Raw genomic sequence first — 26,536 nt, forward strand, 5'->3', positions numbered from 1 at the left:
AGATCATTGTCAGCAGGCCCCGCCCACTGCCTGTATTTGCATAAAACCTGCAGAAAAGTCGTGTGTAGCGCAGTGTCCGTGGATGTCGGCTGTGGTGCGATGTGTGTGTAGTCAGAGGCGGCCACCCCACACAGCGGACAGCAGCGCTCGCCTCTTCTGCACTGCTCCAGCCTTGTAGCCACCATGTGCCTCAAAGCCTCATCCATCCTCCTCCTCCTCCTCGTGCTGGCCTCGGACTGTATGGACTCGGTGAAGGCTTTGTTCCCCTTTGGGCAGCCCGAGTTCTCTTACAAGAGGAGCAACTGCAAACCCATCCCTGCCACCTTACTGCTGTGCCATGACATTGAGTACCCGAACATGAGGCTGCCCAACCTGCTGGGGCATGAGACCATGAAGGAGGTGCTGCAACAAGCCTCCTCCTGGATCCCTCTGATCCAGAAGCAGTGCCACCGGGACACCAAGAAGTTCCTGTGCTCCCTCTTCGCCCCCGTCTGTATTGATGACCTGGATGAGACCATCAAGCCGTGCCGCTCGCTGTGTGAGCAGGTGAAGGACAGCTGTGCCCCCGTCATGTCTGCCTTCGGCTTCCCCTGGCCGGACATGCTGGACTGCAGCCGCTTCCCCCAGGACAATGACCTGTGCATCCCACCAGCCAGCACTGAGCATCTAGTGCCGGCCACCAGAGAAGGTAATGGACCCCATCTCCAGGGATGGTCCTGGATGTCAGCCTAGAGGTGCCTTTCATCTTCATTATCATCATCCTAATTCTATGTCACCGAAGGATGGAAAGGCTGCAGATATTTAACAGCAAAGTAGTTCAATGTCTCATGATAGGCTTGTATTGTTAGATGGGGATTTCTCAAACCCTTAAAATAGTTGTCAGGTCTGGGGGGGACACATGCTAAAACCAATTTATTGGGGGTCAGTGAGAAAGAATGGCTCTAACATTGGGGGTCAGTGAGAAAGAATGGCTCTAACATTTGGGGTCAGTGGGAAAGAATGGCTCTTACATTGGGGATCAGTGGGAAGGATAAGCTATCCCTTATATCGGGGGTTAATGAGACTACCTCCCATTACATTAGGGGTCCAATAGGAGAACGTCCACATTACTTTGATGAATGCCCCCTTTACCTTGGTGGTCAGTGGGAAGAATGACCCCTTTACATTGGTGGTCAGCGGGAAGAATGCCCCCATTACATTGGTGGTCAGTGGAAAAAATGCCCCCTTTACATTGGTGGTCAGTGGGAAGAATGCCCCCTTTACATTGATGGTCAGTGGGAAGAATGCCCCCTTTACATTGGTGGTCAGTGGAAAGAATGCCCCCTTTACATTGTTGGGAAGTGGGAAGAAAGCCCTCTCTGCATTGGTGGTTAGTAGGAAGAATGACCCATTTACATTGGTGGAGAGTGGGAGGAATGCCCCCATTACATTGGTGGTCAGTGGGAAGAATGCCCTTGTTACATTGGTGGTCAGTGGGAAGAATGCCCCCGTTACATTGATGGTCAGTGGGAAGAATGCCCCCGTTACATTGGTGGTCAGTGGGAAGAATGCCCCCTTTACATTGATGGATAGTGGGAAGAATGCCCTCTTTACATTGGTGGTCAGTGGGAAGAATGCCCCCGTTACATTGATGGTCAGTGGGAAGAATGCCCCCGTTACATTGATGGTCAGTGGGAAGAATGCCCCCCGTTACATTGATGGTCAGTGGGAAGAATGCCCAATTACATTGTTGGGAAGTGGGAAGAAAGCCCTCTCTACATTGGTGGTTAGTAGGAAGAATGCCCCCTTTACATTGGTGGTCAGTGGGAAGAATGCCTCCTTTACATTGGTGGTCAGTGGGAAAAATTCCTCCTTAACATTGAGGCTCAGTGGGAAGAATGCCTCCTTTGCAATAGGGGGTCAGTGGGAGGAATGCCACCCTTACATTAGTGGTCAGTGGAAAGAAATACACCCTTACATTAGTGGTCAGTAGGAAGAATGCCTCCTTTACATTGGTGCTCAGTTGGAAGAAAGCCTCCTTTGCATTAGGGGGTCAGTGGGAAGAATGCCACCCTTGCATTAGTGGTCAGTGGAAAGAAATACACCTTTACATTGGCGGTCAGTGGGAACAATGTAACACTTACATGGTGGTCAGTGGAAAAAAACACCCTGTCATTGGTGATTAGTGGAAAGAGTACACTCTTACATTGGTGGTCAGTGGTACGTATACCCCATTACATTGGTGGTCAGTGGAAAGACTACACCCTTATATTGGTGGTCAGTGGGAACACTTGCCTGTCTTACTTTGGAGATCAGTGGGAAGAATGCTCCCCTTACATTGGTTGTCATCGGGAAGAATAAACACTTACATTAGTAGTCAGTGGGAACAATTGCCTGCCTGACACTGGAGAACATTGGGAAGAATGTCAACCTTACATTAATGGTCTAAAGGGAAAAATACACCCTTGCATTGGAAGTCAGTGGGAAGAAGGACATCTTTACATTGGTGGTCAGTGGGAAAAATTGCCCCCTTACAATTGTAGGTCAGTTGGAAGAATGCTCACCTTACATTAGGGGTCAGTGGGAAGTGGACCCCGTACATTGGTGGTCAGTGAGAAAAATGCCCCTAACATTGGCGGTAAGTGGAAAGAAGGGCCCCTTACATTGGTGGTGTGTAGGAAGGATGCCCCCTTACAGACAGATAAAAAGATCTTTGTCATGCAGACAGGCACTATCAAATGGGTGGTAAAGCAGCCACATATTAAAGAACCTTTAGCAACCTCTGGAGGAACCCTGGTTGAGAATGGCTGGCAGTGCCCTGATTAGATCAGCATTCAGGTCTCTCTGGAGATTTTTAACATGTTGGCAGCTATGTAATGAAGTATTGTTGCAGTATTGATGGTTATGTAGTACATGTAGCAGCTTACAGCAAGAGGGAACCATTCTATATGCCATTCTATATGTGTATCTAAGGCTGGCCATACACTATTCAACCTGACTGTACAATCCCTGTACACCTTGCTTTGGAGTTACCAAAACTATGTAACCTAAGGACAAACCTAATCAATCTTTGTAATTAGTATCAAATCAGGCAAACTCCTGCACAACATAGTTGATGGTAGATCTAAAAGTGATTGTACAATCACATTGAATAGTGTATGGTCATCCTAACAGCTCATGCAAATGGGTGCATTTTGCATTCCGACACACTACTAAAATGCATGTGTTTGAATGCAAAACATTGGGTTTGATATACTTTGCCTGCCAACAGATCCCAGTAGTACCTGTTGCATCCCAAAAAAAATGAAAATGGGTCAAATGTAGCCTCAGGACTGTCACCCACACTACATTAAGTAACATGAAATCCACAAAAAATGCAGTTTAAGTGCACTTTAAACGCAAGGAAATCATTCTACACAAGCATTTATCATTACACACTGCTTTTAAGAAGTGCTTTGTAACTGTACTGTCCCCTGTACTTTATGAAGTGCTGCGCACTCTGCTGGCACTATATAAAATCTGTATAGTAATCATTTATGATCTAGGCAAAGGTTATCAGATAACAATCCTGTGGTGTAGCTAAGAATAATCAGTTCGGTACACCTTGGATTTTGGCTTTTACTAATATATTTTTATGCTAATTCTTGGTAAAAATTAAAATTTTATTTTTCATTAATTAAAATTTTCATTAAAACATCAAAGAAAGCACTACAACACCGATGCTCATGAAAACAATGCACAATTATTAAAAAAAAAAAACAGATATGTAGATGTAGCCTAGATCATTATATAGACAGAAAAGCAGAGCAGACAATTCTGGACATGCCTGCATTCACTGGAGCAGCCCTGTAACCCCCATTAGCACTATAAAACATCGACATAAAGATGTCCCCCATCTGGTTACTATAAAATCTGGACCTGACTACATTCTGCTGTCCTCTTTTCCAAATTAACAAGGCAACATGCAATCTTTTGCTGCGAGTTAAGTATGCTTTTAAATTGTCCTACCTCCTATTTACTGCACAGACTGGACAAGATGCAAGACAAACTTTACTGGCGTGGAGCAGCATGTGCCTCTTCAGTGACCTTAATGGGTGCAATTTTAATTTATTTCATATGCATCCAATAAACCTTGAAGACCAACCAGTGGATGGCTAAAAATGCTATTCTCAATGTATATCTAGAGCCCAAACTTTTTTTTTTATAAAGTAGAATTAAAACCCTACAAAGCAAATGATTAGGGTTTTTTTGACATTTGTGTCCCATTGGGGAACCTTCCATCACCTCCTGTCCTATAGACCCAACAGGACATTACAAATCCCCTTTTAGACAGTTAGCAGTGGAACACATGACCCCATAGGTTGATTTTTTCCTATATTCCTGTTTTACTGGCAACTTTATTTATTTATGTATTTATGTATGTAGGTATGTATTTTGCCATTTGTGTCCTAATGGGGAACATTCCATCACCTCCTGTCCTATAGCCCCAACAGGACATAACAAATCCCCTTTTTAGACAGCTAGCACTGGAACAAGTGACCCAATTGGACTATTTTCCTTCTATTCCTGTTTTCCTGGCAGCTTTACTTTTTTGCCATTTGTGTCCCAGCGGGGAGCCTTCCATCACCTCCTGTCCTTTAGACCCAACAGGACATTGCAAATCCCCTTTTAGGCAGCTAACACTGAAACAAGTGACCCCATAGGACAATTTTCCCTCTATTCCTGTTTTACTGGCAGCTTTGCTTTTTTTGTTATTTGTGTCCTAATGGGGAACTTTCCATTGCCTTCTGTCCTATAGACCCAACAGGACATAATAAATTCCCTTTTAGATAGCTATCACTGGAACAAGTGACCCCATAGGACCATTTTCCCTCTATTCCTGTTTTACTGGCAGCTTTACTTTTTTTGCCATTTGTGTTCCAATGAGGAGCCTTCCATCACCTCTTGTCCTATAGACCCAACAGGACATTAAAAATCCCCTTTTGCACAGCTATCACTGGAATAAGTGACCCCATAAGATGATTTTCCCTCTTTTCTTGTTTTACTGATAACATTTTTTTTTTTTGCCATTTGTGTTCCAATGAGGAGCCTTCCATCACCTCTTGTTCTATAGACCCAACAGGACATACCAAATAACCTTTTAGATAGCTATTACTGGAACAAGTGACCCCATTGGACGAGGACGATTTTCCCTCTATTCCTGTATTACTGAAAACTTTATTTAGTTATTCTTTACTTTAAGTCTCGTTGACAATGGTGAATATGGCAAATTGAGAGGGTAAATCTCTGCAGCAGGGACACAGTCAACTATATAAACCTGATGAGGATGCTTACCCCTCTCCCCTCTATCCAAAACTAAAAAAAAAGCTTTTGGCTGCAGACACATTTTAAAGCAAACACCATTAGCAGTCTGCTCTTGTGTGCCAAGATACTAGCTCTGCCTGACAGCCATTACTGCTGATCAGATGTTACAAAATGCAGATGATGAGAATGGGTGAGTTTATATAGGTGTCCCTTCTTCCATGGGATGTTATAAAAAAAAACGTTAGCAGCACTCAAGGAAAAAGTCTTCCTGGGATAAAGTAACTCATTATGTTTTGAGTTTAGGTCAAGTTTGTATCTGAGTCATGTTTGAAAAGATGTGATTATGTTTAATAAAGCATGTTGCTACTTAGCGCCTCCTGCTGTCCAGTAAGCATAAGGCAGCCTTCCTAAAACTTGTTCTGTTCTCTTTAGCACCTAAAGTATGTGACGCCTGTAAAAGCAGCAATGAGGATGACAATGACATTGTGGAGAACCTCTGCAAAAATGATTTTGGTAAGAAAAAGTGCAATATGTGTTTGCATATTAAAAGATGTTTTAGATGTTGCAAGAAATAAATGTGGATAATGGACTAGATTATTTAAGGTGAAATCTGAAACAGGTTCTCTTTAAAATAAAGTGTTCATTTTTCATTTAGGTTCTTCAATCCTAACAAAGGCATTTAGGTTTTTATGGAGGAGCTGTATTGGGTTCTAAATTAAGGGTTTCTAAGGCATATGGACAGTTAGCTTTTTGGGGGTCAATGAAAGTCTTGTGATGGCTTTTCTTGCCTCCCATCAGTGGCAGCTATAAATGGCTACACATTGGGTAGATTTACTAAAATTGGTTCACTCAAAATCTGGCGCAGCTGTGCATGGTAGCCAATCAGCTTCTAACTTCAGGTTGTTCAGTTAAGCTTTGGCAATAAAACCTGGAAGCTGATTGGTTTCTATGCAGAAGTACACTCAAAATCTGGTGCAACTGTGCATGGTAGCCAATCAGCTTCTAACCTCAGTTTGTTCAATTAAGCTTTGGCAATAAAACCTGGAAGCTGATTGGTTTCTATGAAGAAGTGCACTCAAAATCTGCTGCAGCTGTGCATGGCAGCCAATCAGCTTCTAACCTCAGCCTGTTCAGTTAAGCTTTGGCAATAAAACCTGGAAGCTGATTGGTTTCTATGCAGAAGTGCACTCAAAATCTGCTGCAGCTGTGCATGGCAGCCAATCAGCTTCTAACCTCAGCTTGTTCAGGTAAGCTTTGGCAATAAAACCTGGAAGCTGATTGGTTTCTATGCAGAAGTGCACTCAAAATCTGGTGCAGCTGTGCATGGTAGCCAATCAGCTTCTAACCTCAGTTTGTTCAATTAAGCTTTGGCAATAAAACCTGGAAGCTGATTGGTTTCTATGCAGAAGTGCACCTCATTTTGCACTATCCAGCTTTAGTAAGTAAACCCCAGTGTGCCTCATTTTTTAAATTCTGCTATAAATGCCTGATTGCAGGTGGTATGGGGAGCCAATAAGTATTTTTTTTCTAAATGGTATTGGTTTTATATTATGTTACTGGATTAGATGTATTTCGTTCTTCTTTAGATATGTCGACATACATTGGATGACCTGTTTGAATTAACTCCTGTTATGACAGGTTGAGGTGTCTAGAATTCACTGTAAAAGATGCATATATTAGCTGAGCTCTCTATCTGACAAGTTTATCAAATATGTTCCCTATTGTTCTTTGTGATGAGAATAGTGTAGGTATCTGGAAGCACACCACAGATCTTCAAATTAAGTACAAACTGATTTTATTGAAGAAATAAAACATCAAGAACAAGAAAGTGCAATGTTTTGAAGCATTGCAGGACCCCTTTGTCAGGCATGTGATGATCATGTGCCTGACTAAGGGGTCCTGTGTGGCTCCAAAACATTGCACTTTCTTGTTCTTGATGTGATCATTCTTCAAAAAATCTATTTGGACTTAATATGAAGATCTGTGGTGTGTTGACAAATATCTTCACCATCCCCATCACAGGGAACAATAGGGAACATGTTTGATAACCTTCTTAGATAGAGAGCTCAGCTAATATATGCATCTTTTACAGTGAATCCTAGACACCTCAACTTTCCATAACTTAATTTTAAGATCTGGGGTATGTTGGCAAATATCTACACCTGACTATGCAAATTCCAGTTCCCAGCTAGAGGCTGCTGCAACACCCATCATTTTAGAGCCCATTCCAGGAACGTGTGCGATGGGAATTTGGAAGATTGCCTGTGATGGGAATGGAAACAGGGGCTTTTACAGAACATATAAGCATGATCATCTGATAGGGGTAATGAAGACTGTCTGACAGCTGGCTAGCTCCTAAGCTGGCCATACACAGCTTGAACAAATTTTGATTGAGAATTCAAAGGAGCCAGACAGAAAAAAAGTCAGCCAAACAGAGACTGCAGCCAATCAGCTGCAGTAACTGTTCCGGTATTCTGGCAGCCACGAGTGCCAGCTGTCAAAATACCATAGCCAGCAGCAGGATATTCGTTCATCTACTCTGTTTAGCATTAATCTATGGATTTATTTTTATGTGTATGTTTAGCTTTATGCTTATAATGAGCCTAAAGGATAGTTTGCTGTCTAATATCAAACTTTGGCTCTTAAGGGAATAATTGGGCAAACATAACAGCAATACAAAATGCACAGCAAATCAATCTGATTTCATTTTCCTACTAACTCTTTGATGTCGTTAAGTCGCATTGTAAACTTTTAAAAAATAGTTTTTCCAAATTCTGAAAAAGAGATAAATCTCTTTTGGATTAGGTGGTCCAAATACAAAGTGAGCAGCCCTCCAAAGAAAGCAAGACATTTTTCTCAGTTGGTAGAATCATTTGTTATTGTAACTTGATTGACAGACAGGGCGGCTTGTTTGGGTACAGGTAGTGTGACGTGCAATTAGAATGTAGACCTGAGCTGACATGGAGTTGGATTATTTTATAAACAAGCTTTCCACTATGCCCTGTAAAACAGGAAACAAAAGCTATTGCTAACATAAATCATACAGCTACTATTTTAAGTAGGGGGTAACTTCGGGACCCCTAGAAAAACAGCCCTAACATTATGGCTTTAGACTTGATTGATGATGTTAGATGTTGATTAGTTTGACGTGAATGATAGAATAAGTCTATAGCCCAGTTATAGCACAGTCATAACTTATATACAATTGTAGTACTTGTATGAAACAGCATGGCCTTGCCTGTACGGGATATTAATCCTGACAAATGAAAACAAGCTGGCACTTTAATACAGAAAACACATACCAAGGAGGCTGACAGCGCCTGGCTAATTTAAAATACCCAGACAATTCTATTTCCAAAGTCATTACAATGTGGTGATGGTATAAAACTTGCAGACAGGACCTCAGCCCATTCTACAAATGTTTTCGTTGTGTTGCTTCCTCTGGGAATTTGTAGTACGACTCAATGGAATGCACTCCAGCCCGTAAACTGAGCATTTGTTCCAAAGTTAACACGATGCTACAATTCTATAATGAGGCAACAATGGCAGCATTGGATGTCACAAAATATAGTCATATTCATATTCCTCTCCCAGGAAGTGTTGTTTTCCAGCATAAGGTACTTTTTATATTAGGATCTGACCCTCAGACTCAAAGCTAATCTCCAGGAAAACAGCTAAATATACCAATTAAATACATATAATGGAGCTGGTTTACTTGCTTAAGGATTTGTACTGTATGTCTGTCCACCCAGTCCTGGGATTTACACAGGCTCGGCCACACAGAAAGGAACCTGATCTTTCTCTGCTGCTCCTCCACTAACACTTACAGGCACCCATCCCGTTACTGGAGAAAATAAAATAAATATAATGGTGCTGGACTTGGTGCTGAGCTTTCTTCAAAAGCACATTGGTATTGGTTCTTGTTCAATGGATCTAGGCTGCTCAGAAGACACAAAGAGGGAGAATTGCCCTCCGGAAATCAGACACCCAGCTTGGGAAGATTACACAAACAGCAGAAAAAGCACCAAATTATCAATTCAGAAGTCCATATAACCTTTATTCTTAACAGTAATGTCACAAGTTTAGCCAGTGGGTTGATATCACACAGCCCTGGAGCTCTGCATGCTTCCATTTCCAGCAATGAAATTCTTCTTCGGGATATTTTAAAACATTCCATATTAGGATCCTCAGCAATCAAATTTCAGTCCTGATGAAAAGTGATTTTTAGCCCCCAAAACACATTAGAAACTGTTATGATATCACTGTCAATAAAAAAGGAACTGCTTAGTTGGAGAACTGATCATCTGTCTTTCACTCTGTCCTCTCTTCCTATCAGTATGGCTCCTTGAACCCCCTCTACCCACCACCAACAAGCTCTCCTGTACAGTAGACAGCAAGGGACCAATACCTAATCAATTTCATATGCTTTCATTTAAAAACTGCCTTTTATATCTGCCTGGAGTTCTACTTTTACCACTAACCTATAACCTAACATTTAACCCTTACCTTAACACCAAAGTGAACCATTAAAGCTAAACATAAACCCTAAAAATGTACATACCACTATTGGGCATCACTATGATGGGTGATCCCACTAACTGAAAGTGAAGTATGGGGCCAGGCAAAAGTAATGCATTTTGGAACCTGAAGTTTTTTAGGCTCCCCAGGTGCCCTTGAAATTGGACAACAGTACCCCAGGCCCTTGAGGTATCCACTAAAACTAGTGACTAGTGCTGTGATTGTAAAATAATAGGGAAATAAGACAGGTAGCACAAAACTTCATAAAACTTTCTGGAAACCTTGGGACATCTTATTGCTTGTATCAATAGTGATGGGCTATAGTAGAATGGCTTATTGGCATTATTTCTGATTCACTAAGCAGATTAGCTATGATTTTTTTTTCTTTTTGAAGTATTCTTTATTTTTTCTTTTTTAATCTTTTTTAATTAATTACAAAGGAAACTTTTTGCCCATAGCAACCAATTGAGTTGTAATTTTTGTAATGGGCTGTACTCTGGTTACTTAGCACAGGCAGCCCTTTAGTTACTTACTCCTTCAGTTTTTATACTTCGGCCAAAATATTCTATAAAGTAATGAAAGCCATGCTGGTAATTACACACGCACTGAGCACAGTGTAAATCATTCTTACTCTGTGGCTCCAACATTTAGATAAGGAGAATGGAAACAGACTAATCAATTCTGTAAATTTGCTCGTATGGAGTTTCCAGAAATATGTTTTCAGAAACAAAATCTTCTTCCAAAAAACTAAATAACATATTATATTACAATATCTGTGTTCTTCGAAACACTTAGAGGAATTGAAATACTCAGAAAATCTCTTTAATTTCATTACCTTCATGGAGAAGAAGACGATGGACCTAAATATAAAAGAACAAGCCCAGTAATGTTTGGTTTAGTATTGTCTTTTTCAAACTGTGTACTGAGTAACATGGTCTCCCTTTATTATCATCACCTGAGTAACCTAAGTGTCCCATAGGAAAAGGAGCAACATATGTGACACATTAGCTCTGAAGGGTCTTAAAAGAGAGATAAAAATGAAAAGTCCTGTTGCAGAGGATTACTGTAATTTAAATTCCAGTACTGTGAAGACTTCCAGGGTGGGGTGGGGGGTGGAGGGTGCAAGAATGTAAGACAATCACATATGCAGTTGTTTTGCAAATTTCTCTAAAAGTATTCTTCACAAAAATAGTCTGACACCTCACCCACCCCCACCTTCCCCAGGGTAGTCATATTGAAAAGAGCAATAATTTATTTTTTGTCAGATTTATAAAATCATAACACCTACAGATTGGAAAGGTAAATTTTATTATAATAAATTATAAAATGGCAGTTTAATTTAAATTACAAAATAGCATATATTGCATTTGTGTGTATATATATATATATATATATATATATATATATATATATAATTTTTTTTTTTTTTTCAGTGGAACAGAAAGTGATAATGAAATAAGTAATGTAAAATTGCGTGATTTATTTAACTGCAACCATGGTCCTGCACCCTGAATATAATCTCTATTTGATGTATTCCTTGTATCTACTGAAACAACCAAAGACCTGGCTTTATTCACTTACTTACATTTGCCACGTCTTATATGGCATAAAAAATAGGAGAGTCTGCTGAAGCTTCTAGGAAAACACTCCAAGCCCTTCAGTTCACCCTTATTTTTCTTCTTCTATCAGGCAACTGATTTTGAATGTTAAAGATCCGGGACTTTTTCAGAACTATGGGCCCCAGGCTGCCCCCCAGATTGCAAAAGTTATACTTCCCCATATAATCTATGCGTAAAGAAAGCAAATGTTTATATATCTACACTCATTAACCTTTCTTATGGAGATATGTTGATCCCTTTTAGAGAACAGTACATTCAGCTGTGCAGTTGTTGTTAGTCAGGCACTGTAGGGGTTAAGAATTAGGGGTTTGACATAAATGACTTTGATGCCCTTTGTGGTGTAAAAATGGAGCCACCTGCTGTAATTGTGTCAAAGCCTGACAGTTTCATTAGCAACACAACCCACCCCAGACTGGCTCTTTCTGAGTTCTAATGTGCCTGTGTCAGCCTTTTTCTCACCATTCTCTCTCCTTTGCCTCCCCCTCTTTTTGCCTCCACCAGCCCTGAAGATAAAAGTGAAGGAGATCGCCTACATCAATGGGGACACTAAGATCATCCCGGAGACAAAGAGCAAAACCATTTACAAACTGAATGGGGTGACAGAAAGGGATTTGAAGAAGACCGTGCTGTGGCTTAAAGATGGCCTGCAGTGTACCTGTGATGAGATGAATGACATTAATGCTCCCTATTTAGTGATGGGACAAAAGCTCGGAGGGGAGCTGGTCATCACCTCAGTCAAGCGGTGGCAGAAAGGCCAAAGGGAGTTTAAAAGGATCTCTCGCAGCATCCGCAAGTTGCAGTGCTAGGTCTTTCATTAACTCTCTCAGCACTGGGGCTAGTCTATTTTTCTTTTTTGCACCTTCTTCCCTTGTCTGGGAACCCACCCCTTTCTGAAGTATAACTGAAAAGGTGGGGGCGATGCCTTTTGTATGAATATAATTATTATTATTTTTATTATTATTATTAAAATTGAAGCAAACCTTGTAAATAATACGAATTTTTTAAAAAATGCAAATATTTTTTATGATGGCCACAAGTAAAGAGCTAGAAAAGTATTTACCAGATGCAAACTTAAGAGACTCTTCATAATTTTGTATGCTTCTAGAAGTGATAGAATTGTTAGATGACTTTAATAATAGATCACAGAATTTAAGGAATTGGACTTTGCATTGACAAGTGTACCTAAAAACATATTAGAAGTTCTTTTCGCATTTTATTATACTGACAACTGTTTAGTATTAAAAGACAAAACATTGGGTAAGCAGTGCTTTGCCTGTTTTAGGAAGCGGAATGAATGCTGAATGTTACATGTTCTATTCGTAAATTAAACACTATTATATCACTGTACCAGTAATTGTTCTCTAGTAGGAAAGAAACTAATGGCTTAATATGACAACGGATATAACACTAACTCCAGCTATTATCTCTTTTTTTGATAGAATTATCAGATGTGTTGGAAGGTACAGCTGCCATATGATTTAGGACATTAGCCATTTGGCTGTGCATGCTCTTCCAACTGCATAAATAGACCTCTATGGAGATGCAAAGGACCTAGCACTACCAGTGAACAACATGTGTGCTTGTGTAACATTTCTAGAGCACTTCCTACCTGCATAAGTGTTCTAATGGTCACAATAAATGACACTCTATATTCAGCAGTGTACCACACCTGCTATGAAGATAGACCCTTCTGATTATAAAGATAGACCCTTCTGATTATAAAGATAGACTCTTTTTTTATTGATCCTGTATCTACTTATATGCAGGTTCTGTAATCCACGTAATGTTGTTCTGGTACCAAAAAGACCCATTTTAGTAGGTGCTGGGACCTGAACACTTATTTTTACAAAGCAGTGAAAGGGAAGTATTCAGTCAGGGAGCTCACTGGCTCTGGGTACTCAACTTGCATAAAACAGGACCATTGGGTACCTAGAATGTTGCTTAAACCATAAAACCACAGAAGGCGTGCCAAACCAAAATGTAAGAGTCCAGACTGCTGTAATTTGTTGTAGAAGGACGGTTTTCACATTAAACATCCAACTTGTTTTGGGGGCCAGAACATTACCCCTTCAGCAAGGCTTAAGATCTAGTCCAAACTTGAATGGACCCAAAGGAATGGCTTAATCCTTTATTAATCTGCATGGATAAGAGAAAACTAGATCAGCCAGTCACCAATAGTGCCAGTATTATAGGCAGTAATATAAGTTTCTATATCTATGCCACGTTGGCAGAAGGTCATGGAAGCACAGTTAGAATGCTTACCTTATGCTATTGCTAGAGAATACCACCTGAGACAAAATACTTATCTTGCCTCAAGGTAGATAAGGCAATGCCTACCTATGTCCTATAACCAATGAGTTTGATTCAGTAGTAGAGTAGAGGCTGTTCACTTAGTAAATAAAGTGAAGCTGTATTCCCTTTAAACACCCAATTATGTGCAAGAGAAATTAAAATCAGGATTTTTACTGGTACATTCCCTTTGCATAGTGAGAATACGATTGTGAACATGTCCTAATCATTTAGTAAGCAGACCCCAGTTTCTTTCATTTTTGTTTTTAATGTTTTTGTGTATCTATGCAGAGAGTATTTCTAATGATTTTGAAGCATTTTTCAGGTGTTTTACAAGCATTTAGTAAGCTTTGTGCAAGTGTTTTTGCATGTGTATCAAACCTCGAGTGTTTCCTGGGTTGGGCAGGGCAAGGGGAGGAGATCAGTTCTAGAGGAGGAGCAGAGTTTTTCAGGCATAAAACAAAAACAAGTGCAAACATGAGTATCATGCTGTTATAGGCGCAACTATTGGAAGTCTGTAGGAGCATAAATGCCTGAATACGCTCAAAAAGTTAATGTACTTTTTTGAGCATCGAGTGTAGGGTGACTGAGGGTTCAAGTGTGAACAGGGACAATTAGAACAAATAGGTTTCTGTATGTTGAGCATAGTCAGGCATAAGGAAACAAGCTGAAAAATGCTGAGTTGTGAATGGGGGCTGGGTTTATCATTTTTAGTGGTTATATTCGGTACCAAGTCCGAGATATTTGTAAAAATCTCCCAATCTTTACAGTTGTATATTGATTATCTTTGTTATCCTTCAACTCCTAAAATTTGGACACCTGGAAGTGGGCAGGAGCACAGTTTATACATTCTACAATGTTAAGACACAGGCAATATGACCATTAAAGCCTAATTCCAGATTAACATGAACTCTAAATAAATTGGTTGGAGCAACTGGTTCAAACAAACTGTTTCTTTCACTATCACATTCAGAAGCTGTATACGCTGTATAAACTGTGGGCAGCAGGGGCGGAACTATCTGTCCTGCACTGGAATGGCTGCTCAGCCATTCACTGCAGGCTTTGTATTTTATGCATGAATACAAGGCTTCCTTAGATTGGCTGAGGTGGAGGGGCAGAGAGATGACATCACAATCTCCACCTTAGCCAATCAGAGGAAGCCCTGTATTTATATATAATTTATAAAGCCTCCTGTGAATGACTGAGCAGCACTCAGCCTGATTAGATTTTGTTCTGAGAGTCAGACGGGAAGTTCCTGTCTTGTTGCCTGAATACAGCGCTGTATGCTATGTGGAGCTGATGCAAAATACAGTTTATACAGTGCACAAAGCCACTGTATGTGTAATGAAGGGAAAAGTTTGTTTGGACCAACTTCATCCGAATAAACTAAAGTTCCTAAAAACCTTGAATTAGGCTTTAAATACTCAGGGAAGAAGGCTGGATAGAATCCAGCTCTAGTCCTGCACCCCCAATAGTCCACAGGCCTTATGGCCACATGGACTTCTGAGAAGGAACATATGCTGTATGCCTGTAAGTTTTTTGAACTGAAGTGTATTTTAACTACCTAATTCTTTTATTATTTCATAAAGAGACCTGATTGTCTAAAGAAATAGCAGTGATTCATCTTGAAAAATGTGTTATTAAACTTTATTTAAACCTGCATGTTTTGAGGTGCATAAAAAGAGTTCAGACTGAAGAAAAGTTTTTTAGACATATATTAGAAAAATATATAATCAGTCAAATACAAAGGAGTTTTTGTATAAGCTATGCAAGGAAATACTGCTGTGCCCAACTGCTAGAAAAAGGTTTGTGCCTTCCACCTCTGTCTTAATTTGCACATCCACAGTATTAGGCAGGCTTAAAAAGAAGTGATGACAAAGTCAAAGCCAACAAATACTACCACCAATATCTCTTCCTATACATATTTGTATGCTTAGTAAATAGTAATCTTTCATATAGACTGGCAATCTCATTTAAATTTATTTTATTCTGTTGTACAAAAAAAACATATGAATGGCCAGACAAATGGCTAATTTTGCTAATTATTTTGCTTTCAACCTAGAAAGTTTTTAAACACAACCTACCAGCCAAACAGACATTTGTTGTAGAAGGATGAAATAAAGAGTCTAAAGGATTAGTCTTGGTAGCACAAACTGCTCTTTCAGAAATGTTAATGTCCTATACTTTCTTCATTGTTGTAATGCTTACAGACGGTTCCAGTTGCTTTAAAAGGCTGCAGTTAAAGCCTAATTTTGTGCAAGGGGTAAGTGCAAAAGACCCTCATGATGTAACTGTTCACACCTACTGTATGTATTTTTCTATTATGACAGCAAGGAGCTTCTGTAGGATAGTTATTAATTCTTGAACCTATGAAATGTAATGTGATATTCCAGTCACGTGCCAAAGCTTTAGATATGGCCTCCTCTCCCTATTCCTACTAGTGAGACCACACCGTACCCCTTATGTCATGGTGGGTACAGACGTTGTAGAGAAAGATGAAAGCAATAGGTACTACCGTTGTTTGACACAAATGCCAGTTTATTTCTATGCTCCAATTACTGAATAAGCAAAAGATACATTCCTAGAAACTTTTCTATTCGTTCATTGTTTAACAAAGCCATTAGTATTAGTCGGTGTATTGCCATCTTAAAAAAAATAAAAAGTACAAAAAAAGCACAATAAATAATATGTTCTAAAAATAACTCAAGTTGAAAAAAGTATATACAGACTTTCGGATTCCAACTTCTCTTTTTCTTTGTGTCCCATACATGCCTTTTTGTAATATATATTAAGTGTAAGTGAGCTAAATGAAAGAGTTGTAAAATATTGTAAATAGTAAAAATGAGCCATGCTTTATTGTATATAATCAATACACATTTCTTTCTTTATTATCTTTTATTGTAGATGTATATACAATGCTTCTTTCATTTTTTTGGCCCCAATGATTACATTGCAATTCCCTTTTCTATCGGATGGACTTTTTCATAGCACAGTTTAGTCATATTGTAACAAATTAAATATTTTAATAAAACTACACTTTATTGGTGTTTGTTATTACCATTTATTTTATAACTCCTGTAAAGCAAATTTGCCCTGAATGAGTAAAATAACAGGTTTGCGTCATAGACCCCCCCCCCACCACCACCACCACCCATCCACTGCTGACTCCCACCTTTCATATACCCGGAAAAGAAGTCTTGTTTACATTCTAGGTTGAGCTGGAATGAAGCTTAGCCAAGGCTGTCTTCATGTGAAAGAGATAGGGCCTGGCGATTGAATGCTCAGGCATCCATGATAACATTGTTGGAGAAATTAATAGAAATAACATCCATAGAGGGATAGTCTGGAGGTGAGCTGGGATGTGGGGGAGTGGAGATATAATTGGAGGAGAAGGACAGGCTTTGAAGAAAACCTGAGTGGGCTAAGTATATATTCAAGGTAAGTCTTGGTAATTCTACAAATAAGATTTCTCACATGTGTTTTTCTACCTTTTTTGTCTGAAGTTTTTTCTTCAAACCATTTTATCATATTATAATATAATATTACATTGTGCTGACAAAGTTTGCAGAGTTCCATAGTACTCAGAACCACGCACCTCAATCCCTGCTCTCAAAGGAGCCTATAGTCTTATGTCTCTAACACAGATACCCTCAAGGACCAGTTTGGGTGGACATATTGTATGTTTTTTGGATTGTGTAAAGAAATCTGAGCACCCAAAGAACCCACAAAACCATTGGATGGACATACAAATTGCAGACTGTGAAATTGAACCTGAGATAATGGCACTTGTCACTGAATTACCACGTTACCCAGTTATTATGGAGACATCTATTTATTTGTTTGATAATGATTATACTCTAAAATATTTTTTCAGTCATAATACAAATGTATATTTTTAGCATGTTCTGAACTCTTATGCTGGGCTACCTCAACTCCAACTCCAAAAACAAAAGTGTAAATATTCCTACTTGACTATTTTACTATCATCTGTTAGTGCTCCACGGTTATATTCCCTCAAAAATACATGAAGTCATAGAGATAAAACTTACTGCTTCAGGAGCAGAAGTATAATGGGATGGTGCTTCCTTTTGACAGAAAAGTGTGAAAGAGAACACAGAGTGCATGTGCACAGCACATAACCTAGCAGATGATGTCAGCACTCAACCATTCAGTCTTTACTAATAGTTATCACAATAGAATGACAGTGACAGGAATTTTAAAATGGCGCCCAGCGGTACCAACTGTGAGGTAGCTCACGGTGCTTTATCCTGACCAGCCTTACTCACTAAGTGAGCTTTCAGAGACAGGGTAACAACAAAGGTTGTGCCCGGGTTCTGGACCTGGAAAGCACCATGGAGCTATTTAACACAGTACACAAAGGCCAGGAAAGTGCCACAATGCAGAGCATAGTGTCTGAAGGTCCTATTCCAGACTAGCTCTCCATGGCCAGAGGCCTGCTTGCTATAACAGTCTTCAGAGGCTGTGTCTGGACCTGAAAAGTGCTCTAGGGCTAACTAACACAGTACACAAAGTTCTGAAAAGCCCCACGAAGCAGAGCCTAGTGCCAAAGGGTTACATTCCAAGTTAGCCCTGCACCCTTCCAGTCCAGCAGAGTCTGGGTACAGCCTCCAAAACATTTGCTGAGGATACACCAGTCCTAGTAGCTGCTGTGTAAAGACCAGCTTGAGCAGCATTTTTGAAGTCTTCATTAAAGTCACTGAATTAAAAAAAGAATCAAAAGGCTAGAAAAAATATACTTAGTCTTTCTCTAAGTAAATTTGAAGTCCAACTTCCTAGGACACTAGCAAAAAACTGAGGCGTGATGGTTAGGGGCGGGGTTTTATGGGGATTGGCTTTCAATTTTTTTTCAGCGTCCAAACCTCCTGTAGGGCAGCTGCATATAACCAGACTTTCAGAATTCCTGAATTGCTGTGTCCCCCAATGGAAGATAATGAAATAGTGCTTGCTGTGGTCTTATGAAAATGTTGCAGAACTACGATACTAGTGACTACACTATATTCTTTCCATCAGGACAGTTAAGGAATGAAACGTATGCAAAGCAGGTCTTCAGTGCTGGGCTTTATGTTTTTTTAATTTGGCTAATGTAATGAGCCTAAGTGAGTTGATGAGAATCTGCATGTCTTGTATGCACTTGGGCTATTTTCTGCTATTGCCTGCCACTATGTACTGAGTTAACTGTCTTGCTTCTATGCCCCAAGTTTGTCCACATCCTTCTTTTAGAACAGTGGTTCTTAACCTGGGTTCGATCGAACCCCAGGGGTTCGGTGAGTCAGTCTCGGGGGTTCGGCGGAGGTGACCCACACCCGACTCATATGATTTGTGATGACATGCCCCGCTTGTCCATCATTGGCTGCAGGTGGTCACGCAACATCGCTTAGCCCAGTGGTCGGCAAGCCGCGGCTCTTGTGTGCCGGGCGCCCGCTCCACTCCCTCCTCTCGGGCGGCAGGGACTCAAATGCAATGATTGGCCAGTCTCGCTGCCACTCACATCCTGATAGCCAGTGATTGGCTGTCAGGATGTGTGTAGGCGGGGCAGCGTGATGAACGTGAGAGGAGCTAGGCTCCTCTCACAGTCCGCCCTGAAGACCGGAACGGCGCGGGAATACAGCGAGAGGAACGCGCGGAGCAAAGGTAAGTGAATTGACACAGGGGGGACTTGGGGACTTAATATGGGGGATGAATTAATATAGGGGGGATGAATTACTATATGGGGGATGAATTACTATATGGGGGATGAATTACTATGGGGGATGAATTACTATATGGGGGATGTATTACTATATGGGGGATGAATTACTATATGGGGGATGAATTACTATATGGGGGATGTATTACTATGGGGGATGAATTACTATATGGGGGATGAATTATTATATGGGGGATGAATTACTATATGGGGGATGTATTACTATGGGGGATGAATTACTATATGGGGGATGAATTACTATGGGGGATGAATTACTATATGGGGGATGAATTACTATATGGGGAAGGAATTACTATAGGGGGGATGAATTACTATATGGGGGATGAATTACTATATGGGGGGATGAATTACTATGGGGGATGAATTACTATATGGGGGATGAATTACTATATGGGGGATGAATTACTATGAGGGATGAATTACTATGGGGGATGAATTACTATATGGGGGATGAATTACTATATGGGGGATGAATTACTATGGGGGATGAATTTTCATACCGTTTGTTACAACATATCTTTGCGAGCAATCCTTTTCGAGGATGCTGGACATAAAGACGAAGAAAAGGAACAGACTTTGTTGCGAAAATGACATGAGAGTGGCACTTGCCAAGGTAATGCCGCGCATTTCTGAACTGGCCTCTGAAAGACAACAGCAGAAGTCACACTGATTTGCGGTAAATATTCATTATTTTGTTTTTGTGTGAAAATCATGTTTTAATGGTTTTGTTCTTTGTTCTTAATGGTTTTGTTCATTTTGTGCACCTATGTATAAATATATACCTATGTTTTGAATTTTAAAAATCATATTTTATTTTTCCAATTAAGAAGGGTTCGGTGAATGCGCATATGAAACTGGTGGGGTTCAGTACCTCCAAAAAGGTTAAGAACCACTGTTTTAGAAGATGAAAATATCTACATCCCTACAAACCACTACATTTCCACATGGAGAGAAGAGGTGTAAAAACAGACACAACTGTGTAAAAACAGGTGATAAGGCTGTTTACTCTGCTTGACCTCCATTTGCAGTTATAAACAGTCTGCACTGCCTCAAGCACAAGCAGAGAGATTCATAAACTGAATTCAGACTCTTACAGAGGGTAAGAGGGTATTGGTATGGGCTGTGCTTTGCATTAATATTTTTTTGGGATTTTCTCCAACAAACGTAGTGATATATACATAAAAAATGAATGTTGTGCATGACATCTGGCTTAGTGTAATGTATAATGTATTAAGTAAAATGTACAGAATTTCAGTTTAAAATTAAATTTGTTTTCAGACTTAAACATGCAGCTTTTCTTATTTTACTTAGTTAAAGTTTTCTAGATGGGTTAAGGACATCAATGCTGTTATTTAATGGGTATGGAGAAGAGAGACGTGTATCAGGTATGGAGGACCTTCCCAGTCACCAAAACGTTTTAAAAGCATTGAAGCTTTTATCAATAGTAAACAACATATTAATGCCATACTTAAAGCGCATGTCATGGCAAATATTATTTTATTTCAGTTACTTATATAGCACTGTCAATTTACACAGCATTTTACATATATAGTGTACATTCACATCAGTCCCTAATCCTCAAGGGGTGTACAATCTAAGGTCCCTAACTTATATCCATACACATACTAGGGCCAATTTAGACAGGATCCAATTAACCTACCAGCATGTCTTTGGAGTGTGGGAGGAAACTGGAGTAACCAGAGGAAACCCACACAGGCACAGGGAGAACATGCAAACTCCAGGCAGGTGGTGCCATGGTTGGGATTTGAACCAACAACCCTAGTACTGCCAGGCGTAAGTGCTAACCTTTAGCCACTGTGCTGCCCAGTTTTATTTATTTATTTACTGTGCACAAGTAAATAATATGCAGTACACCTCTAAAATACACATATTTTCCATATTCCCTTTAAAAACTTTGAAAGTACAGAGAAAAAACTGTTGATCTGGCAGAAATGTATTCAGTTCCTTATTCCTTTTGCTTGCTCATAACACACAGTATTTCTTGTGGACAAAGTGTTGTCAGCCCTGCCCAGTTTTAATTACCTAAACTATTTTTTATCGCTTGCCCTCCTGAGGATTTACTGCCCTTCCTGACCAGGCCATTTTATGTGTTACGGCGCAGTGTTACTTCAACTGACAATTGCGCGGTCATACAATGCTGCACCCAAATTAAATTTATGTCACAGCCATCCAAAGCAGTGTGTCTGAGCTGACAGGGAGGAGAACTGTTAGTAAACAAAACAGATCTCCTCCCCGTCAGAGATTGTTGGAAATCACCAAGCACTGGCGAGTAATCAACGGCCTGGATCCGCTGATTAAGAACCACAGCCATGAATGGCGGCGCGGGTAGGACACGCGTGCATCCCCTACCCAGAAATGCAAAATCACGTATATATACATGATTTTGCGCAACCGTGCCGCCCTGTAGCAGTGTTTCTGCTATAGGGTGGATGGGAAGTATAGAAGATAAACTTATCTTCTATACTATTCTCAACAAGATACAGGCTAAATCAGGTCATACACTTTTAGTTTTTTGTTTTTTTGTTTTTTTAAATCAAAAGTAAGTATGTGCCATGCTAATTGAAATCTCTCAATGTGATGAACACACTATGTGCATCCTTTAACTAAAACAATATTATTAAACAGGATTTATATGGCGCCAATAGTTTGAGCAGCACTTTACAACATGAGGGCAGTCAGTGCAATTACAATACAATTCAATACAGGAGGAATCAGAGGGCCCTGCTCATTAGAGCTTACAATCTAAGAGGGAGGGTCAAAAGTTTCAAAAGGTAATAGATGTGGGGGAGGAACTGATGGAGAAAATAAAAGTACAGTTGTTAGGTGGAGGCAGGATAGGCTTCTCTGAAGAGAACGATTTTCAGGGATTATCTAAAAGCAGACATAGTCAGGCAGATTGGGGTAGGGAGTTCCATAGGACGGGAGAGGCTCGAGAAAAGTCCTGGAGGTGAGCATGGGAGGAGGTGACAAGGGAGCTAGAGAGATAGGAGATCTTAGGAGGAATGAAGAGAACAATTTGGTTAATATTTTGAGAGAGTGTGGCATAAAACTAAATCCCTGCAAGACTTTACCCTCTACAAATCTGCCCTTTTCAAATGCAACTCCTGCCTCCACACTGCTAAACAAACCTACTACACCACTCTCATCAAAACCTTCTCATCCAAACCTTGTCAACTCTTTACTATCCTTAATTCCTTCCTTCACCCATCACTGCCTCCAGCCACCAACCTACTTACCACCCAGGAGATTGACAATCATTTCACAAACAAAATCAACACAATTTGTGATGGAATAGCCAGCGTCCAGCTTTCCCTACCGAACAACACACCAAGTCCAACACCATACTTAACACTTTCCTCCTTCAACCCTGTTACCACTGAGGAAGTTGCCAAACTCCTTTCCGCTGCCCACCTCACCACTTGTCCCCTAGACCCCGTCCCCTCACAATTACTGCAACCACCCTCCTGCTCCATCCTAAACTCTCTAACCCATATCTTCAACCTCTCCTTATCTTCCAGCACCTTTCCCTCCCTGCCCAAACATGCACTGGCAACCCCCATACTTAAACCTGGACCCCACCTGTTTGAATAACTTAAGGCCCGTCTCCCTACTCCTGTTTGCCTCCAAGCTTCTTGAACACCTTGTCTACAACCGTATGAGTTGTTACCTCATTGACAACAACCATCTCGATCTCCTACAGTCCAGCTTCCGTCCACAACATTCCACTGAAACTGCCCCATTAAATCTCACCAATGACCTACTAACTGCTAAAACCAATGGCCAGTACTCCATACTCATACTCTTAGACCTTTCTGCTGCCTTTGACACAGTAGACCACCCACTCCTCAACAAACGTCTCTCCCTTGGCCTCCATGACTCTGTTCTTTCCTGGTTCTTCTCCTATCTATCTCAGCGCACTTTTAGTGTCACATACAATTCCATCTCTTCCGCTCCTCTATCTCTTTCTGTTTGGGTACCACAGGGCTCAGTCCTTGGCCCCTCCTCTTTTCTCTCTATACCTCTTCCCTGGGCCAGTTGATAACCTCCCATAGCTCCCAATACTACCTCTATTTTGATGACACCCAGATCTATCCCTCAACTCCTCAACTCACCCCTCAATATCCTTACGTATCACAAATTGACTGGCGACCTACACTATGGATGCCATACCATTTCCTCAAACTCAATCCTTCTAAAACTGAGCTTGCAATATTTCCTCCTCCCTGATCCCCTCCCAATGACTTTACCATTGAAATCAATGGCACAACCATTGGTCCCTCCACACATGCCAGGATGCTAGGTGTAATCCTAGACTCTGACCTCTCCTTCAGCCCCCACATCCAGCCACTGGCTAAATCTTGCCACCTCAACCTCTGCAACATTTCCAGAATTCACCCCTTCCTGACTAACGACACTACAAAGCAGCTTATTCACTCCTTGTTTATTTCCCTGTTTGACTACTGCAACTCCCTCCTCACTGGCCTACCCCTACACAGGCTATCCCCCCTTCTGTCTATTATGAATGCTGCTGCTAGACTAATACACCTTACTAAATGATGACTGCTGCCCCTCTGCCAATCCCTTCACTGGCTTCCACTAGCCCAACGTATAAAATTCAAAATACTAACCACAACATACATGGTCATCCACAACATTGCCCCCAGCTACATCACCAACCTCATCTACAGATATCACCCAAACTTTCCTCTCTGCTCCTCCCAAGAGCTCCTGCTCTCCATTTGCCTTGTTACTCCCTCCCACACTCACCTCCAGGACTTCTTCAATCCTCTGGAACTCCCTGCCCCAGTATGTACGGTTAGCTCCTACCCTGTCCTCCTTCAGACGATCCTTGAAAACTCATTTATTCAGGGAAGCCTACCCCACCTCCACCTAAGAACTATACATGAGTCACCTCCATCAGATCATCCCCTGCGGCTATTACCTTTTGTACAACCCCCCCCCTTTAGATTGTGAGCTCCATGAGCAGGGCCCTCCAATTCCTTATGTATCGAACTATATTGTAATTGTACTGTCCCCCTTATATTGTAAAGTGCTGCGTAAACTTTTGGAATTATATAAATCCAGTATAATAATAATATTAGGTTAATGATGTAGCTGGGGGCCGAGTTGTGGATGGCTTTGTAAGCTATTAGTATTTTGAATTTAATTTGTTGGATGAGGGAAAGCCAGTGGAGGGATTGCCAGAGAGGAGTAGCAAACACTGAACGTTGGTAAGGTGGATGAGTCTGGCAGCAGCATTCATGATGGACTAAAGAAAGGATAGCCTATGTAAAGGTAAGCCAATGAGGAGGGTGTTGCAGTAGTTGAGGCATGAGATGACCAGGGAATGAATTAAAAGCTTTATGGTGTCATTGGAGTTACTTTGGAGATGTTACGTGGGTTTAGGCAGCAAACTTTGGACAGTGATTGAATGTGGGACCAAAAGGATAGTTCAGAGTCAAAGATAACGTCTAGCACCTTGGTATGCGGGGACCAATTGGTCAATTTTGACAGAGAAGTTGGAGAAAGGGGCACGTGGGGGCGGAAATATTATGAGCTCTGTTTTGGATAGATTGAGTTTGAGGAAGTGGTGTGACATCCAGGTTGATATGTCTGTCAATAAATTAGTGATGCATGAGGAGACTGATGGGGTGGGCTGAGGGGTAGAGAGATTTGGGTGTCATCAACATAGAAGTGATATTGGAAGCCAAAGGAACCTAGCAACTAACCCAGGGAGGAGGAAGTAAAATTGTAAGTGATGCTAAAGGTGCGCAAAGCTATATGGATGGAGGAATCTAGCAGTCAGAATATTGTATTCTAACAGCAGTACCCACAGCTGTCAGAACACACAGATTGACTACAGTTGAGAAACATTTTCCAGCCTCTGCTGAACTGGCTGATATGGCCAGCCTAAGCTTTGTGTAGTCCCAAGATACCAACTAGGAGGACTAATTAGAGAACTTGTGATAACACAGAAAGTATGCACAATATAATTACCTAGACATGGACTTTAATGAGAAATGGCTCAACGTAGCCCGCACAGGTTCCTGGGATTAAAACTTTTTAAGATGTGTGGGATATGTGAGATGAATTAATGTATTAGTGCACCTAATTTATGCAATTAATTTATGCATGAGGTTGGGTGTTGCCTAAAGGCCTGAATCAGGGGTTGGAGGATTTATTACAGAGAGTCATCCTTTGTTATGATACAAGGGTCGTTCAAGTCTAACCTGCACTTTTCAGTTTATATAATGAAATAACACACTTCAAGGAGTGGAAACTGCATTTATTTTTGACATACTCCCCGGCTACATTTATACACTTATCCCAGCGTTTTTACTAATGCCTGGAAAGCTTTGTCAGTACGCTTGAACCATCCTAGGACAGCTTGCTTCACTTCATCATCAGTGAGGAACTCTTTTAGGGGTCCAAACAGGTGAAAATCACTCGCACAAAGTTGGGGCTGTATTGCCCTATGTGGCAATACCTCCCAGCCAAGTTGCTGTAAGATACATGTATGAGCTTGTGTGTTGTCCTGGAGAAACAGGATACCCTTAGTGATCAAACCAGGCAATTTTTTTCTGCAGACATGTATGCTCATCTCTCAGAACACAACAGTAATAATCACTGTTCTTAACAGCACCAGCATGGGCTAACTTTTCGAAAATTCGTTTTCAAGAGAAGAGCGTGTAAAAAGCAGCATTATCCCAAGATATTTTTACAGTTATGTGAATACTATGTGAATGGGAACACTATGTGAATGGGAACACATTACAAATATAAATTTGGGACCAAATGTATGGCGACAAAAGCGGAATTACACTTTCAGGCTGTCTTGGTTAAAGACAGAACCTATCCTATCACAGATCTTTGTGAAGGACAGTTGTACCACACAAGATCTGTGAAGGACAGTTGTTTATATAGAAGACTTTTTGTACCCAGGGGGATATTGGACTGTCAGCTGCACATTGTTGTATTTTGTGGCACTTATTTTAATTCCACATAGAACCTATCTTATGCAAGCACGTTTAATGAATGCTGTTTGATTAAAAAACAAGACCATAGAATTTTTTTTTTT

The 26,536-nt window shown here is 40.7% G+C and overlaps 1 protein-coding gene across 1 annotated transcript; it reads left to right on the forward strand.

Annotated features, from left to right (window-relative positions):
• The first annotated feature begins 54 nt into the window (after positions 1–54).
• SFRP2 (secreted frizzled related protein 2) lies at positions 55–16,756 on the forward strand. The gene is made up of 3 exons (XM_089670434.1): positions 55–688; positions 5,716–5,796; positions 11,922–16,756. The coding sequence occupies exons 1-3, from the start codon at positions 184–186 to the stop codon at positions 12,224–12,226; spliced, it is 891 nt and encodes a 296-aa protein (XP_089526560.1). The 5' UTR covers positions 55–183; the 3' UTR covers positions 12,227–16,756.
• The last annotated feature ends 9,780 nt before the right edge of the window (positions 16,757–26,536 follow it).

Source organism: Staurois parvus, unplaced genomic scaffold (genome assembly GCF_062004578.1).
Source record: "Staurois parvus isolate SC_StPar_1 unplaced genomic scaffold, SC_StPar_1.0 ptg000090l, whole genome shotgun sequence".
Lineage (NCBI taxonomy): Eukaryota > Metazoa > Chordata > Amphibia > Anura > Ranidae > Staurois > Staurois parvus.